General features: G+C 49.8%; 1 protein-coding gene across 2 annotated transcripts in view; it reads left to right on the top strand.

Annotated features, from left to right (window-relative positions):
* Window positions 1-18,644, top strand: part of SYT17 (synaptotagmin 17) — a 114,090-nt gene that overhangs the window by 29,943 nt on the left and 65,503 nt on the right. The window contains exons 2-5 of one of the 2 annotated variants that reach the window (XM_060122915.1): window positions 1,925-1,942; window positions 2,600-2,748; window positions 8,930-9,078; window positions 11,849-12,468. In XM_060122915.1, coding sequence (XP_059978898.1) covers window positions 1,925-1,942; window positions 2,600-2,748; window positions 8,930-9,078; window positions 11,849-12,468 — 936 coding nt within the window. The remainder of the gene's footprint in view (window positions 1-1,924; window positions 1,943-2,599; window positions 2,749-8,929; window positions 9,079-11,848; window positions 12,469-18,644) is intronic. The other variant, XM_060122916.1, reaches the window with a different exon arrangement.

Genomic DNA, 18,644 nt, shown 5'->3' with positions numbered 1-18,644 from the left:
CTAGCCATAGCTTGCACCCCCTGTTCTAGAATATCTGGGTTCTCCTCCTTCCTCCTTTTTTTCCTGGCTCGAATCAGTTCTCCTCCATTGGGTCAAACACATGAAACCGAGCCTCAAAGACTTGGCATTCCCGGGAGCCTCAGAGCATCTTCCCTTTCCTCTTTCTTCATTTTCCTTGGTTTCTCTTTGCTGCCCTGACAGTCACCTTGCACCTGGGCCTTGAGAAAGCTGCGTGGTTGTACCTCACTGGGGCCCCTGAGGTGGCCTTGCTTCTGCTCATCATGGTTTTAGAAATGGTTCTCTTTGGATCACTACATACCCAAGAAACACTTCCCTGTGAGCCTGGCTTGTTGTGAAGAAGCATCACTTTATCCTTGCACTTGACCGTAAGCATTTTAAAGCACTTTCTCACGTGAGCCCCACGAGGGCATAGCTTTTTCTGCATTGTTCACCTCACCGCTGTATTGGCCAGGACGGTCCCCAGTGCCTAGCAGGTTCCAACTGGACTTGACAAACTGTCTGGTTCTCATAAGCCACAGAAGGGGTTCAGATATTGTGCAGCTGGGCAGGACAAAGCATTTTCATAGTGTCCTAGCTTAGCCCTTCCACTAAAGAGAAGAGGTTAACTGAGGCTCAGAGTGCGCCCCCCCCCCCCGCCACCCCTACTTGCCCAAGTCACATGATTGGCCACTGGTGAGGCCAGGACTAGCGCTTCTTCACTCAGTTTCATACCCTTCTCCTCACCCGCCTCGGTGTGGTTAGTGCCCGAGACTTCGTTTCCCAAGCTGCAGTAAATCGCTTATCACTTCAAGGATTTTGAGTTTTTCATGAGCTGCGAACCACCTGTGCTGTTATTCACTTAATTTTTTTTCTATAAATGGACTTGCACTTTATTTTAACTTTAAAAAATAGTATGAAAAGGAAACTTTATGTCATTACCATAATAGAAAACCAGGGTCACGTGATATAAACAGAAGGCAACAGGAAAAATAAACACCATGAGAATAATGCCACATTCTTGGATTCTAGATGGCTAGGCTGTCTCCAAGGCTCTGAGCTGGGGTCTGCTCTCAGTTTAAAAAGGAAGGCGGGGATGGGATTTGCAACTGTTAGAAAAATGTCACATACAATGGTACCAAATTAAGACTTTCTCCTCCTTGCAAGAGAATTGAAAAAGACAGTTAACTTTCTCCCTCTTGACTCAAAGTTCTGAGTTCTGTGGGAGACTCCTCCTAACCTACCTGGTTTACTTGGCCCGTTTGGAAAGCCATTAAGACTCTCTCCAGGAAGGGGGTGGCGGGAGACTCTGCCTTGGGAACCGGAGGGAAGAAACTGGGGTGGAGGTGGGGCTGAAGAAGGGAGGGGCTCCCTCCCTTCTTCCCGAGGACCAGACTATGGCTTTCTTTTCTTTGGCTCCCTCTGTTTGTGGGTGGTCATGTGAAGCTCCCCACCATTGGAGCAGAATTGGAAGGTAGGGCCTCGGGGAGGGCGGGGGAGCCAAGTCACATCCACGCTGTGCCTGCCTGCATGTTAGCTAATCATGTCCTTTTGGGTTGGCTTCATGGCTATTTCTGTATAGGAAGGTTTGCTCCTCTCCTGAAGTGTGGCTGCATTGGATAGCATGACTATCTATCCACCCGCTCTGATTCATAACAGCATACGGTGCAAATCAAATCGAAATGCTAAAGTTTCCCATTTATTCGGTGTTGGTTAGCCGGGAGGCTACCAGCAACCCTGAAGGTAGCAACACCTTGTTAGGAGGTCAGCTCCCTTCCCAGGATGGTAAGTGGAAAGAAGCAGGGCTTTTTTTTTTTTTTTGGGTTGCTGGAATATTGCTAAACTGGTCTTGTCTCTCTCTCTCTCTCTCTGTCACCCCCCTCGCCCTCTGCGCCCCTTGGCTTCACGTGGATCTCTAAAAGGGCAGTTGGAACCTTTAAACGAGGTGAGTTAATTCGGCGATTCGTTTGGTCTGGCTTCTGATCAAGAAATGCTTGCTTGTCATTTTGGAGCCTTGTGTGGGGCTGCGGGGATATTGAATATTAAACAGCAACCGGATGTTGATAACGGCATAGTTTCGATCCCCTTCTACGGAAGGGAGATCCCGGTGAAAAGACACTAGTTGATGAGATAAGTTTTCCTTCCCACCCCCTACTTATTGCCATTTGATTATCTCTGTTTACTCTCATGTCATGAGATGATTTTTTTAAAATATTTTTGCTTTGCTTTCAAGAAGACAAAGTAATATTCATTGTGTTTTGAGAACATATTGCATAGCCCTCACGATGTTGAATAAACCATCCCCATGTCAAGAAAGACGTTCACATAAACTGCAAAAGAAAATAAGCTGCAAATATTGTGCTCGCTATTAATGGCTCGAGCGGGTTGGTGTTTGCCACATCTTTGTGCCTGCAGTTGGTAAATAGAAATGGAAAACATTTTGTTCTAAGTGATCAGTGGCGGAGGCAGACCTCCTGAATGTCGTTATTTCTCATCAGGGATCAGCTGCTTGTAATTTTGGGTGTTTTTCCTCTTTTTCCTCCCCACCCTTTCCACCTCCCCTCTACCCCTCTTCACTCCCCACCTCCCCCAATGGCCTCAGGGTTTTCTTTCTAGAATCTCCGATCTGCTGCTCTGCAGATGGACTTGCCGGCACTGCTGTCAGAAGTGCTATGAATCCAGCTGTTGCCAGTCGAGTGAGGATGAAGTTGAAATTCTGGGACCTTTCCCTGCCCAGACTCCTCCCTGGCTGTAAGTAAAACTGCTCCGAACTTCCTGGAAGGCAATCTTAAGACCTTTCTTTCCTCCGTTTCTGCGAGGGGGTTTGGGGCCCGGGAAGGAGGATTTGGAGTGTGAAAGTGGGAAAGGCTGAGTTTCCATCGACCTCTTAGCTGCTGATGGGATGTGCTCTGTGCCTCGCTGCGTTTGGCAGGCTGGCGAGACCAGCTGGGGGTGGGGCTTCAGTGTAGCTGGTTTCACATCGGGCCTTCTGAGATACGAACTGTGTAACGCTAAGCATGTGGGCACGTTTAATCACGCTGAGTGTCGTTCCAAGCAGAAAAAGAGATCTGTGAGCATCTATATTCTTCAAGGGATGTCCGCATTCTAAAGGTTTCAATCCAAGTCAGTACGACAAACTGTCCTAGCACCTGGCCCGTGCCTGGCTCATGCTAGATGCTCAAGGAGTATTTGGTGTGGACAGCATGAACAAACAAGTGCCTCTCTGCTGGTTTGAGCAGGAACTTCAGAAACAGGGGAGCAGAAAAGCACCTCCAGTCGCCATCGTGTCCTCCTTCGCTGTTTATGTTCTCTCTGGCGTCTTTCGTTTTATTTCCAATTCGTTTTCCTCCCGCGCCCGCATACAACATCTCCATCTGCCAGTCGCTCGGATATTTTGGGAACGCAGTTTTGAAGCTTCTCAGCCACGTGTCTGGTCCACCTCTCTGTGGCTGGGAGAGGAATGTGGCCGGAGAGTCTGGGTTGAGTCTAGAGGGCCAGGGCCTGGGAATCACCAGGTGCCACTTCTCATGATACAGAGGGGAGGCTCAGAGAGTTGGGAAGACAGTGTGAGGGCCCACAGCTGCAGCCTCAGTGGGGATCCAGTGCTGTCTCAGCTAAACCCTTGGGCTAAGATTCCAGAAGCCTCTGGCGCCCCATCTTTCCCTCCAAGTTGGGGGTCATGCCTCAGTCCTCTTATTTTCTTAGAAGCAAGTATCAGATATTTCCATAGCCAAATGGCTCTGTGTCAGGCTCTGTGAATTCAAATCCTGTTTCTCCTACTTTTTTCTAGTTCTGTTCCCTTGGACAAGTTGCTTGATCGCTCTGTGCCTTGATTTCCCATCTGTCAAATGGGGATGATAAAAAGAATAGTATTTATCTTATAGGGTGGTTGTGGTGATTGCATGAATTAGTGTATGCAAAAGTACCTCAGGCTGCTTGATACCTTGTTGGTAATCATAGACGTTAAGTGATTCTTTTTACCCTATTCTGGGTTTCCCCATCTGTAAAGTAGGAAAAGTAATAGAACTTACTTTATAGGGTCGCTGTTAGGCGTCATGAGATATGCACGTAACGTGCTGAGCACAGTAGTAAGTATTCATCTCTGTTATTATTAGGTATAGATCAAGATTCTTTCAACTGATAAAGATAATGTTAAGGAACCTCCCATTACTCACAGGTTGTAGCCTGGATCCTGCAGGTGTGCACAGAGTTGAGATGTTTGGTGAAACCAACTCGTTAATCAAGGGATCATCCCCATTTTCCAGTGACGGAGGTTGGCTCAGCCCATCTGGCGTCTTTAAAGCCATGCTCAGAAGAACTCCAGCTCTGCTGTGCCAGGGCTGTCTTGTTCATTCCAAAAAATGGCTATTGACCAGCTGACTAACCTGCAGGCAGAAAGTGATTCCTGAAAGTGGCAGTCATGCCCTTGAAAAGTTAATCTCAGTTTCTTCGGTAGTTTTTCTCTTGAGGTTGCCCTACAAGGCTAGATAGAGTCCTGTTCCCATGCTCAGGGGATTTAAACTCTAGTGTAGGAGGTACAGCAGGTATATAAGTTCAGTTTGTGTATTCACACCCTGCACGCCCGTATGACGGTCTTGCATAGAGTTTTGTTATGGAAAAATCCTGGGAGAATGACTGTAGGCATAGCTGGATCCAGGGGCTCAAATGATGTCATGGGCGTGCATGTACGCGCTCTCACTCTCTTTCTTTACGTTTCTTCTGTTTTGGCCTCATCCTTTTTTTTTTTTTTTTTTTTTTGCGGTACGCGGGCCTCTCACTGTTGTGGCCTCTCCCGTTGCGGAGCACAGGCTCCGATGCGCAGGCTCAGCGGTCATGGCTGACGGGCCCAGCCGCTATGCGGCATGTGGGATCCTCCCGGACCGGGGCACGAACCCGTGTCCCCTGCATCGGCAGGCGGACTCTCAACCACTGCGCCACCAGGGAAGCCCTGGCCTCATTCTTAAGCTTTGTTTTTTCTCTGCCTCATTTTTAACAGCAACAAATGTATCGGGAAAGGCTCTCATTGCCCTGGCTCGGGTCGTGTGCCAATCACTTGATCCAATCACTTTTGCTTGGAGGAAAAAGTGCTGGGATCATTCCTGGGTTTGCTGACCATGCTGGAACCAGGGAAAGGGTTATTCCACCTGAAACACAAGAAATAATAAGCTAGTCGAACAGGGGTTGGCAAACTTTTCCGGTAAAGGGCTAGATAGTAAATATTTTAGCCTCTTGGGCTTAGTTTCTGTTGCAGCTACTCACTTCTATCCTTGTAGTACAAAAGCAACCATAGACAGTTCATTAGTGAATGGGCATAGCTGTGCTCCAATAACACTTCTACAAAATTAGGCAGTGGATTTGGCCCTGTAGTTTGCAGACCTGGGTAATAAACAATTTGGGTGCTGTGACTGGATCCAGGGTGGACAAACGCCACGAATCGGGGGGATCATAGAAAACGAGCCTGCGAGCTCAGGTCGTGTAGGGTCTCAAATGCCAGATTAAGGAATTTGGATTTTCTTCTGAACCAGAGTAGACCCCTGATAGACATTGAAAATCACAGCCTGGTATCTGTTTGCCCCAGATGCAGAGTGTTCCAGATGCACGGCCACTGAGTTGGAGGATAGTTTTGCTTTGCCCAGGCTGCTGACCCTTTGTACAAGCGGGGGATTTCTTCTGGGGTGGGACCCTCAGGGAAGACACTTGTTTTGGTTATGCCACAAGCAGAGAAGTGGGCTGGAACCTTCCAGCAGAGCCAGCACACCACACAGCTTCAGGAGGTGCCCTTCACGTGGTGGTCATTATGAATGGGACCACCTAGCGTAGTGCAGTGTACAGTCTGAGCAGCTGTACATGACCTTTGTGCTTCCTAAGATGACCCAGGTCTTCCTTGAATCCTGGGCACACTGAGTACATTTTTGACTGTCAAGATCATGCGAAATATTAAGAGAAATCGGTAAAGGGGAGGCCAGTTAAATCCTCCAGAAAGAGAATTTAGTGCTTGTGCTTTCCTCAGATTTATTTACCAGGCAGGCAGTTGCATGTTATCAAACAGGCAGAGAGTAGAAATGTCAAGTGTACAGGCCTTGTAGTGCTGTTGCTACTGTGACATTAGAACCAAGAACCACAGAACATGCCTCTCTGTGGGGTGGCATGTGGCAGATGAGCTGGCCCTTTGTGTGTGTGATTTGGGGGGACACACCATTAATTGTCACATATGCTTCCATCACGTGGGTCCCCCCAGCTTTCTTGGGCTGGGCTGGGCTGGGCTGGTGAGGGTCAGAAAAACGGTACAATCCGACTGGCTCCTTTTGGGGCAGTGCCAGGAAGACCCTCACTGAAGAGTGAATTAGGTTATTTCTTTGTCCAACAAGCATGTGTTGAGTACCTACTAAGCGCAGGGCTCTTACAGGCCTCCCAGGGGATACCCAGCTCTGTAGCGTGGGGCATGTGATCCGGAGTCTGGTACTGTTGCATTCCACTGGGGTTCTGCCATTTCACAGTGGTGCAGGTCAATTCTCCACCCCTCCCTCCACCCGATTGGGGCCTCCATTTCCCTGTCTGTAAAGGGGGTGGGGGTGGTTCATAACGACTAACTCCTGCATTGATTCAAGGATGAAATGATGGTTCATACAGAGCATTGAGCACAGTGCCTGGCACACAGTAGGTGCTCAGCACCTGGTACTTTTGATCACAGTAAGTACAGATCCCACCGTTAAGATCTGTACCCTGTTATGGGAGGAGTGACAAGGCGTGCCCTCAGATCAGAGTGACACAAGATAAGTCAGATGAGAACCACTGGAAAGGTGTATTCATTCACCCATTCACTGAAAAAAATAAACCAGAGCGCCCCAGACGTGCCAGGTGCCGTGCTAGGGCAAGGAGGGCAGTGGTGAGTAAGGCAGATACTGCCCCTGCCCGCGTGGAGCTGTGGCTTAGACGCAGAAGATAGGCAGGCAGGCCACACTGAAGAAGAGTTATGTGCTGAAGTGGGAAAAAGAAGGTGCAGGGATAAGGAGTGACGGGGTGGGAGGAGGTGACGGGACAGGGCAGGGCCTCTCTGAGGAGGTGCTGTTGCAGCTGAGATCTGAACAATGAGGAGGAACAAGACAGGTGACGGGGGGCAGGAAGAGCATTCCAGGCGGAAGGAACAGAGGGCACGGAGGCTTGATGGTCGCCAAAGGGACAGGGGTGGGCTGGGCATACACTGCTACCGTGTCTGAGAGGACTCAACCAAAGCTTCAGGAAGCAATGGCATTTAAGCTGATCCTTGAAGACTGATGGGACTTCACAGGTGGAGGCAGCGGCCTCAGTGAGGTATGACAGCCGGGAAACAGGCCATGCAGGCGGAGGGGCCCCCGTGGCCGCGTCGCATTTTGGTCCTGCCTTCCTTGGGAGGTGCTGCTGCTTCATTTACAGGAGAGAGAGAAGGATCTAGTACGATCGCATCTCTGTGCCCTCGCCTGCCCCCTTCCATGCCCCACATTCCATCTGCTCCATTCTCCTTTTTTTTTTTTTGCGGTACGCGGGCCTCTCACTGTTGTGGCCTCTCCCGCTGCGGAGCACAGGCTCCGGACGCCCAGGCCCAGCGGCCATGGCTCACAGGCCCAGCTGCTCCACGGCATGTGGGATCTTCCCGGACCGGGGCACGAACCTGCGTCCCCTGCATCAGCAGGCAGACTCCCAACCACTGCGCCACCAGGGAAGCCCCTCCGTTCTCCTTTTACAGACCAGGAGCGGGAGGCAAGCAAGGACTGGGAGTTTCGCCCCGTAACGTGCCCATTCGTCCTGGCTGTGACCCTAGCTTTGGAGGAACATCAGATCAGTCTCGTGTCATGCCCAGGCTGCATCTGCAGACCTTATAGAATTTGAAAGTTGCATTTTTCAAGACTAGTTTCGCCTCAGGTTTAAATGTCAAGTTGGGGGATGCAGTCTTGAAGGTATGGCCGAGGGGCTTGCTGGCAGCAGCATCAGTCTCACGGCCACTTTGCAAGCTGTCTCCCCGCCCCTTCCCCTTCCCAGCGTCCTTAGTAGCTGTGTGAGTATTGGGGGATCTTAAGCCACCTCTGCTATAATAACATCAATTAAAATGTATTGAGCACTTACCTGCAACATACCAACCACTGTTCTAAGCATTTTATATCGTTAACTCAGTGTTCACAGCAACTGGGTAAGGCAGGTACTATTATTAGTCCCATTTTATAGACGGGGAGACGGAGGCACAGAGAGAGGGAGCGACTTGCCTTGAGCTAGCTCTTGATTACTACCTTGTACCGCCGCCCCCCGAAGTGCTTTCTATTTTTTCAGCATTTCTCATCCTTATTGGGAGCACACTGAGTTGTGGCTGCTGCTAATTCGCAGCTGTTTCTACACATCAAAATGTTGCTCTTAAATCATTGATTCTCAGGGCCATTTTGTAGCCATAGCCTTGCCATTCAAAGAAACTTGGAGTGACGTTGTTATAGGATATTTTTTAAAGATCTTATAGACACAGTGACTGTTGAAATAGTGGGACACTTCTTACCAAAAGCCACTCGCAGAAGTTCTGATGCATATAAACGGCCACATTCTCCCTTCCAGACTGAAGACTGACAGGTCTTGTCTTGGTTTAGTCAAAGTGGTACCCTCCGTGTGGCAGCATCCTGAGGAAGTTTCCATACCCCTCCCCCCACCCCAGCCTCAGCTCTGAAATTGTGCAAATTCTTGACGGATTGTTCTAAATTGGGAAATACTCATTTATATCATTTCACATTTTGTACAACAAGCAAGATGTTATTGAGAGTTAACAGCTATTGAGAGTTTATTTCAAATTTGCTTTATTCCAAGTTGCATAACCTGGGTCTGAGAGCAGTTTCGTCATGGGTCTGTCTCCCATGGGACAGAGATGCCAATCCCTGGGGATTCTCTGACAACCACTGAGACCTCTTCTCTCCTACAGGTTGGCCAGCCGGAGCAGTGACAAGGACGGGAACTCTGTCCACACAGCCAGTGAAGTCCCGCTGACCCCACGGACCAACTCCCCAGATCGGAGATGCTCGTCCTCGGACACATCTAAGTCTACATACAGCCTGACCCGGAGGATTTCAAGTAAGCGTCTCTGCCGTGATGGTCAGGGGTCCTGGCTCGAGCAAGCCTTGCTGCTCAGCTGCCACTCAGAGTCTGTGAAGTACACCCCCGCTATCTGGGTCCCCAGGACAAATGGAGAAAGCTGGCATTCCCAGACACTCAGGAGCATCCCCGGGAAAGACGTGAAGGACAGGGTCATCTCTGGGGAGGGGGTGGAGTGGTGTGACAGGCCAGGAGACAAGATGACAGAGATCATGGCAGTGTGACAAAGGAGGGCATCGCACCTGATTTCTTCCAAGTTCAGTGAGAAGCGATCATTTTGATTGATTTTTGTAGTATTGATCACAAGTTTCATTGAATTGGCTCAGTTGATGACATTGTCAGCATATTATCATTTCGGACCCCGAAAGGCAAGTGTTAGTTACCATGTTACGTAGCAGGGCTTGCAAATTCAAGTGACTTCAGGGGCCAAATGGATTGTGTCAGTGACTGAGTGCAGAGGGTTGGAGAGAGATAAATATCACCCTAATGCAGTGACAAATGGCAGCTGACTCTTGGCCTTGTACTAGGGCAGGGTAGGGATTGGGGCCAGTTAGGAAGCTAATGTCTCATTGAACGGGGCCAGCTACTACTCAGCTCTTGCCATGTGGGATTGTATTGCCTGATCTTTGGAAAGGGAAACTGGCAGTCTGGGTTTTTATATGAAACTTCTTTACTTTTAAACTCAAACAGAATGTATCTCTGGGTTGAATGTGGCCCTCAGGCCACTCAGTTTGTCCATGTATAGCCTGTGTGTTTGACCAGATGGCATGATCTGGGTGGGAAGGAGAAAGCGCAGAGACTCCCAACCTCCTGTCACTCCCCAAATGAGTCTCCTCTGTCTCATTCAGCTGATGTCTGAAATTCACTTAACAGGGAAAAAGCTTAAATTCATGAAACTAATCCACTCAGCTGGAAATGACTGATGTCTGATCTTTCCCGGGACTATGGGGGGAAGAAGAAGGAAGTAAAGTTCAAGGGCTTGAAATAGTGAAACGGAGGGGATGTCGGGCTTCTGTAGCCTCAGTCTTTCCATCTGTAGAATGAGAGGGCTGTCCTGCCCCCCGCGCTGGTCACAGCGGCCACCACCCATGTGGCTGAGCTGAGATGCCCCGCACCTGTTACATACCCAATGGATTTTGAAGCCAGTGTGAAAAAAGAGAATTTATAGTGTCTCACTAAAATGTTTTTACATTGCGTGCATATTGAAATGATTATATTTTGGATATATTGGATATTAAAATTGATTTCACCTGTTTCTTGGTAGTTTTAAAAACTTGTGGCTACCGGAAAATTTTAAGTTACCTCTGTGGCTTGTACATCTGTATCTGGCTCGCATTTATTTTCTCTTGGATGGCGCTAGTCTAGATGATTCCTAAATCTCGTGCCCAGCTCTATACAGAGATGACTGCATTCAGCACACATTTATCAGAGAGTGCAGCCACGCACCGGCAAAGGCTCGTGATTTTAGCCAGCAAGACAGGCTTCGGGCAATTAACAAGATGCCATGAAAGGACAAATACCAATCCTATTAATACGAGGCATCTCATAATCAAACTCCTAAGCCCAGAGAGTAGAATATGGTTCCCAGGGGGAGCTGGAACCAGGCAGGTGTTGGTTTCACTTATGCCAGATGAGTAAGTTCTAGAGAGTCACTGTCCAGCAGAGTGCATAAAATTAACAGTACTGTATGGAGCACTTAAAAAAGAGGGTAGCTCTTATGTTCTTACCACACACATAAAATTAAAGAAAGAAAGAAAGCAGGAGGAAACTTCTGAAGGTGATGGATACGTTTATGGTATAGGTTGTGGTGACGGTTTCATGGGTGCAAACTTATCTCCAAACTCATCAAGTTGTGTATATTAAATATAGACAGGTTTTTGTATGTCAATCATGCCTCAGTTAAGTCCTTTAAAAATGAAAAAAGAATGCCATGAGCTCATTGCTAGAATAGAGGGATGAGCAGAGATTGGAATGATGAACTGGGAGCAGTGAACTCTGCTGCTTGCCGGGGAGAGGTACCCCGTAAGTGACGAGGTGTGAATGTGATCCTTGAAGATGGGCAGTAGCTACCATTTAGTGCCTCTTAACCATGTGCATGTTCTGTGCTGAGCCCTCTCTGCATTGCTCAGTGAATCTTCACCACAGTCCCTGAGATGGGTGCTGTGATGGACTCCATGTTTCACATGGGAAAACCGAGTGTGTAAAATGTGCCTGGAGTCACACGGCTCATTACTAGAGATTCACACTCACTGGGAAGTAGCCGGGTTGGAATTTGACCCAGGCACTCTGGCCCCAGAGCCTACTCTGTGAAAGTGGAGGCAGTATAGGGTAATGGTTAGAGCCAGACTCTGGGGCCAGACAGGTGGGGCTTGACTCCTGGCTCCTCCTCTTACTAGTTGTGTGACCTTTGGTGAGTGACTTAAAGTTTCTGTTTCCTCATCTGTAAAGTGGAGATAACAGTCACTGGCTAATACCTTGTGAAGATTAGATAACTGGATATAGGCAGCGCAGTTAGGGCAGTGCCTGGCGCTTAGCTGCCGTGATGATGGCGATGGGGATGGCTGTACCGCCAGGCTGCCTCCCATAGAGTAAATAAGAGGATTTCCGGGAGTGGAGAGCACCTGGCAGAGAGCATCATGAAGCAGAGCGAACAGGTGTGAGGATCCGGGAAATGTCAGTCTCACAGATCGGCCCAGGTCCGGTCCGGTACTTGGTGTGGTGTTCATTGTTATTTCTGATGGGTGTGTAGGTCTCGATTCCAGACGACCCAGCTCCCCACTCATCGATATTAAACCCATCGAGTTCGGCGTTCTCAGCGCCAAGAAGGAGCCCATCCAGCCCTCGGTGCTCAGACGGACCTATACCCCGGATGACTATTTCAGAAAGTTCGAGCCCCGCCTGTACTCCCTCGGCTCCAACAGCGACGACGTGGACTTTCTGACGGACGCAGAGATCCTGTCCAAGTACCAGCTGGGCATGCTGCACTTCAGCACCCAGTACGACCTGCTGCACAACCACCTGACGGTGCGCGTGATCGAGGCCAGGGACCTGCCACCTCCCATCTCCCACGACGGCGCGCGCCAGGACATGGCGCACTCCAACCCCTACGTCAAGATCTGCCTCCTGCCGGACCAGAAGAACTCCAAGCAGACCGGGGTCAAACGCAAGACCCAGAAGCCCGTGTTCGAGGAGCGCTACACCTTTGAGATCCCCTTCCTGGAGGCGCAGAGGAGGACCCTGCTGCTGACTGTGCTGGACTTTGATAAGTTCTCACGCCACTGTGTCATCGGCAAGGTGGCCGTGCCTTTGTGCGAGGTCGACTTGGTGAAAGGCGGACACTGGTGGAAGGCTCTGATTCCCAGTTCTCAGGTAAGGGATGGGTTGGCAGCGTCTCCTCTTGGGAGCTTTTTAAAAAAATGATTATTTTTATCTCAGTATTTAACTTTTTTTTTATTTGCATTTTTAAAACCTCTGGTTTTTAAAATAATTTTTGACTCCCAAGAAGTTGCAAGAACAGTACAGAGAGTCCTGTGTATTCTTCATCCAGCTTCCCCGATGATAAATCTGATACGATCCGAGTGCATTAGCGATACCAGAAAACTGATGTTGGTAACTAAACTACAGACCCTGTGCAATTTTCCCATGTGTGTGGGTTCATGTGGCCACCACTGCCCTGGCAGCTGTTTGTCATTGATGCTGGGTTATGTACTAAGGAGAGTGATTGTCCTGGGTATGAAGCTATCAGTCATTTTGACTTTCAGAAATTGATTTGGGAAAAATAAAATGAAGGCTGAAGAACGGGATGATAGATGGATTTTTTTCAGGCAAATTGTGAGATTAGCCTCCTTCCCTCTTCCAGCCCAGGGAAGAGCAATTGGCCCCTTGGGGAGCCACCCATGGACCAGGCTGTCTCACCAGTGGGCTTTTAGGGTCCCTCCCTTGGGCATTCTGTGGGCTGGAGGACAGCACTGCCCCCACGGTGGGTGCAAAGATATGAGGGGAGTGTATGGGAAGGAAAAAACCCCACCAGTTGGAGGCTGGTCTAGCCCACCCACGCGGGGACAGTGTTCCTGTGTAACGCAGATGGGATTATTTTGCATCGAATACATCAAGGTGCTTCTAAAGCTGAGGTCTACTGGCCAGGGGTTTGATGAACTAGCATCACATTTGGGGTGCAGGTGTTAAACATGAGGACTGGAGGGGCTGTTCCACCGTGTGTGTGTGTGTGTGTGTGTGTGTGTGTGTGTGTACACATCTTCAAAGCTATCACTCTCTTAGTTTATATTCCCCAAGAAAAAGAAGACCCTGAGGCAGGGGAAGTCATTTAATTGGGAGGTGACACCAGAGGAAACACCAGGAGGGGGTGGGAAAGTCGCATGAGGGGTGCAGTTATTGAGCCGACCACCACTGTGGGTGACTGGAGCTGAAACCTGCTGGGGGAACTGAGAGCCAGTGTCAGACACACACCTAAGAGCCTTTCCGCCTGAGGGGTGAGGGAGCTGGGGTCTTTGTACAGCACCTCCTATCAGCCACTGAATGAGGGCTGGGGGGATGGGGAGGTTCATTTCCTGGTATTTCTGTCCTGTTACACTGGCAGGTACAGAGACTTTTGTTGTTGTTGTTGTTGTTTTGCGGTACGCGGGCCTCTCACCGTTGTGGCCTCTCCCGTTGCGGAGCACAGGCTCTGGACGCGCAGGCTCAGCGGCCATGGCTCACGGGCCCAGCCGCTCCGCGGCATGTGGCACCTTCCCAGAATAGGGCACGAACCCGTGTCCCCTGCATCGGCAGGCGGACTCTCAACCGCTGCGCCACCAGGGAAGCCCGGTACAGAGACTTTTGACATCCACAAATGCAAAAAAAAAGTGCAGGAGCTGGCAGGCTGAAGTGGTCCCGGTCAGGAGAAGCGGGCACGATGTTGGCAGTGTCTGCTATAATCCCAAAGCCTCTTTCCCGTCACACGGTCAGGATATATTTGGTGCTTTCTGTGTGTCCTCCTTGCTATTTGCTGTCACTCGGTTTTCAACTGTCAAGAAAATTATGTTGAAAGAGGGAGGCCCACCTGACGAAATAAATTCCAAATTTGCCAGCTCCTCTCTTCACGTCAGTGGAAGGCCCCGGAGGTAGAGAGTCCGGACATCCCCATACCTGGCTCTTGTAGGTCTTGGCTGAAAGGTTACCTTGCCTGAAATGGAAAGTCTTCCTGGCCCATCTGCCCTGGTTTGGTTCTCCTGAAAGCTGAGGCCAAGGCAGGGGCCTGGGTGCAGATCGTTAATTTAGGAGGTGATCCCAAGAAGCAGAAGTGAGAGCTGAGGAGGAGACGGGGAAGGAGGGGTCCTCAGAGTCAGTGGTGGTTCTGAAGGTCGCCCTTCTGGCACTGGGACGGGCATGGAGCCCGTCCTAGCACACTGGCCAGGTGGGCTCCCGAAACCTCACTGAAGGGCTAGGGCAGAAAAGAGAAGGAGCCCAAGTGTGCTGGTGTGCACCAGGTGTGCTGCCCTCTGCCTGAGCTGAGACCTCGCCCGACAGGACCATGGGAACATTTGTATCAGACGCCAGAGGCAGCCCCCGCCCCGGGTGCTCCCCGCCCGCTTCTCCTGCTCTAGTTTTCTCTGTGGCACTTGTCATCACCCCGTAGGCGTACATTTTATGGTCTGTCTCCCCTGCTAGTATGTGAACCCTGGGAGGGCAGTGGCTTTTTTCTATTCGTTCACCGCTCTCTCACCTGCTCCCAGAACGGTGGCTGGCACGTGGTAGTGCTCAGCAATATTTATTGAATGAGTGGAGGATGGAGGAAGGAAGGATCCCCAAAGTAAATTTCCTTCTCCTCTCCCTCCCCGCTTCCTCCTTTCCTTCTTCTTCTTCTTTCTCATGTAAAGAAAGGCTCGTGGAAATTGAGGGAAGAATGGACTCACATCTGCCGTCTCAAGCTTGCTCTGGAATTTATACTCTTTGAGTGGGAAGGTCAGCTGTCTGCGGTTGGGGTCCCGAGGAGCAGAGCCTGAGATAGGATTTCAGTGTGGATTAGTTTCCTTAGGGCTGCTGTGACAAAGCACCACAAATTGGGTGGTTTAGAACTACAGAAATTTGGGGCTTCCCCGGTGGCGCAGTGGTTGAGAGTCCGCCTGCCGATGCAGGGGACACGGGTTCGTGCCCCGGTCCGGGAAGATCCCACATGCCGCGGAGCGGCTGGGCCCGTGAGCCATGGCCGCTGAGCCTGCACATCCGGAGCCTGTGCTCCGCAATGGGAGAGGCCACAACAGTGAGAGGCCCGCATACCGCAAAAAAAAAAAAAAAAAAAAAAAAAAACTACAGAAATTTATAGTCTCAGAGTTTGGAGGCTTTCAGTCAAAGAGCAAGGTGCTGTCAGAGCCGTGCTTCCTCTGAAACCCAGAGGGGATCCTTCCTTGCCTATTTCTAGCTTCTGGTTGTTGGCAGTCTTGTCTTATAGCTGCCTCACTCTCATCTCTGCCTCCCCCTCACTTAGCCTGCCTTCGCTCTGTGTGTGTCTGTGTCTTTTCTTGTAAGAACATCAGTCATGTTGGATTAGGGGCCCACCCTACTCCAGGATGACCTCATCTTCAATAATCCCATCTGGAACGACCCTATTTCCAAATGAGGTCACATTCTGAGGTACTGAGGGCTAGGAGGTCAACACACCTTTGGGGGATACAATTCAATCCAAAATGGGACGCAAGAGAAAACCCTGCAGGGGTGGGTGTGAAGTGGTCTAGGTGAAGGGTGACAGCCAAGCAAGGCTGAGCCTCAGCCTGGTGTGTGGTGGGGAGGGGACTCTGGGTCCTGGATCTCATTGCAGCATTTCCTCCTTCAGACAAGGGAGCCAGCCAGCCCACCTTGTCAGTCATTGGCGGGGACCATACTGGGAAATCCGATTTTCAGCCGGGCAGCCCTGGGCCTTCCTGAAGCCTCTATAGTATGGAATAGTGGTTCTGAACAGGGACAGTTCTGGTCCCAGGACATTTGTCAGTGCTGGGAGACGTTTTGGGTTAGGTGGATGGGAGAGTGCTGCTGGCCTCTGGTGGGTAGAGACTAGAGATACTGCTGAACGTCCCGCAACGCACAGGATAGACCCTACAACACAGAATGATCTGGCCCAAGATGTCCGTAGTGCTGTGGGGTGAAGGGGAGGATGGAGGTTGGGGGGACGGAGCAGGGTCTGCCCTGACAGGCAAGACGGGAGCTGGGCTGTTCCCTGTTGGGGAAGGAGGGTTTTCCAGGGAGAGACAGTTGTCAGGGGTCGGGGTCGGGCCAAGGGGAAGATGATGTGAGGGGTAGATCTCCAGGTAGCTGCTTTGGTTTTCATTCCAAATGTGAAAAAGGAGATAGCGGTTTTGAACAAAAATCCACATGAAGCAAAATAGACCTGCATTGGAGACAGAAAACGAAATCCTCACACAGTGCGCCCAGACGGTTAGGTTGGCCATCACCGCAGATTTCCATTGGAGGCAGGCGTCTGCCTTCACCAGAGTGCTCCGAAGATGCAGCTGCGTGGGCGGGGGGTGGAAGCAGCTTCTCGTTTTCAGCCTGACTTCGCGGTATGTGGGTCAGAGCGGCTCTGAGGGTTTATTAGTTCCACAGTCTCTGCCGTGGAGACCCCGTGGGGGCGTATAGATTGCTGGCTTGTAGGGCCAGCATATAGGCATCTTCTAGCTCACGGCAGAGTGTCCCAGTTGTTTTGTGCCTTTGAACATTGTGTCTTTGATCTTGACATTCAGGAAATTAGCAGCTAATGGATCTACTGCAGATTTTTTGGTCACATTGAGAACGCTGGGCCGAAAGATAATGGAAATGAAGACATAGAAATACCGAAGTGTGTGGTGTGATTGATGTGGTATGAAGTTATAGTGGCCTCTGAGAGAAGTTCTCTCATCCAAGTGGATTGAAGTGAATTGATACTTTGGCCATTTAGAGGTGAAATCCGTGTAGTCTCAACTCTTTTTTAAAAAATTATTAATAATTGTGACAAAGCACACATAACATAAAATTAACCATCTTTCAGTGGTGTTGAGTACATACACACACGTCATCACCCCCCACCCATATCCAGAACTCTTTTCATCTTGCAAGAAATGAAACTCTGTTCCCATTAAACAATAGCTCCCCATACCCCACTGGCCCCAGCCCCTGGCAACCACCACTCTACTTTCTGTTTGACTACTTTGGGTACCTCACAGAAGTGGAATGACACAATATTTGTCTCTTTGGGGCTGGTTTATTTCACTTAGCCTAATGTCCTCAAGGTTCATCCATGTTGTAGCATGTGGCAGGATTTCCTTTTGAAGGCTGTGTCATATTCCATTGCGTGGATAGACCACGTTTTGTTTGTTTTTTCATGCATCCGTTGATGCTTCCATGTTTTGGTTATTGTGAATAATGCTGCTATGAACAGTGGTGTGCAGTTATTTCTTCAACCTTTTTTTGAGCCAGAAAAACATTCAGGATGAAGGACGTTCGTTTTCTCTTGAGATCATGTGGTTTGGGGAAGGAAGGGGGAGGGAGGTGGAAAGAGCAGAGGTCCCGTGGGCATGCCAGAACCTCACAGAGCATTAGGAGGAACCAGAGTTCTTGTTCCAGCCCTTTCACTCGTTCCCTTGTGACTGGAGTCATGTAACCCTGTAGGTCTTTGTTTGCTCGTGTCAAGTGGAGACATGGTACCTGCTGCCCGCTCCCTTGCAGTGCCTCTCTAGGGCTATGCACTCTTCTCAGGAGAAAGTAGCTTCTGGCTGTGAAAGTCCCTCAAGTCGAGGAAAATTATAAGTATACTGTACAGTATATATATACAGTCAAAATATTGTACATATATAAACTATCCGTTTATTTAGTCAATGAATATTTGTTAGGTGATTGTCATGCTCTAGGGGCTGGGGCTACTAATTTCACTCTGAGTTTCCTGAGTGTCTACCATGAGCCAAGCAACGTTCTACATGTGCTCACTTGTCTGTCTTCACAAGGGCCCATTTTACAAAGTGGGGAAACTGGGCAGAGAGAAGTTAAGTCATCTTTCTGTGCTGAGTGGTAGAACTGAGGTCTTTGGCTTAAAAAGTGATGCACCATAACCAAGACATGAGACTGGTTCTCTACAGCAAGCAAAACAGAGCCCCTGCCCTCATGGAGCTTACATTCTAGTGGACATAGATACTCAGTGAATGAATTAACACATCGTGCCTGTTGGCATTGTCTCTGCCAGGAGGAAAAAGAAAGCAGGATAAGGGGCTGGAGAGGGGTGGCTGAGGGGTGAGAGTGGGGAAGCTGTTCTAGGTGGGTGAGGAGATGGCATTTCAGTAGAGAGCTGGAAGGGTTGAGGGAGTGAGCCTGGAGGATGTCCAGGGGAAGAGCATTCCAAACAATGAGTACAGGAAGTGCAAAGGCCCTGAGGCAGAGTGTGTTGAAGGCTGGAGGAGAGTGAGTGAGGGGAGAGCAGCAGGAGTTGAGGTTGAACTGGCTTAAAAGGCCCCATCACATTGATCTTGTAGGCTGAGGTAAAGGCTTGGATTTTATTCCTGTGGGTGACGGGAAGCCTTGGAGTA

The sequence above is a fragment of the Lagenorhynchus albirostris genome, chromosome 15 (assembly GCF_949774975.1).
Source record: "Lagenorhynchus albirostris chromosome 15, mLagAlb1.1, whole genome shotgun sequence".
In the NCBI taxonomy this organism is placed as follows: Eukaryota; Metazoa; Chordata; class Mammalia; order Artiodactyla; family Delphinidae; genus Lagenorhynchus; species Lagenorhynchus albirostris.
Note: the sequence above shows the minus strand (reverse complement) of the source record. Positions and strands in the feature narration are given on the sequence as shown.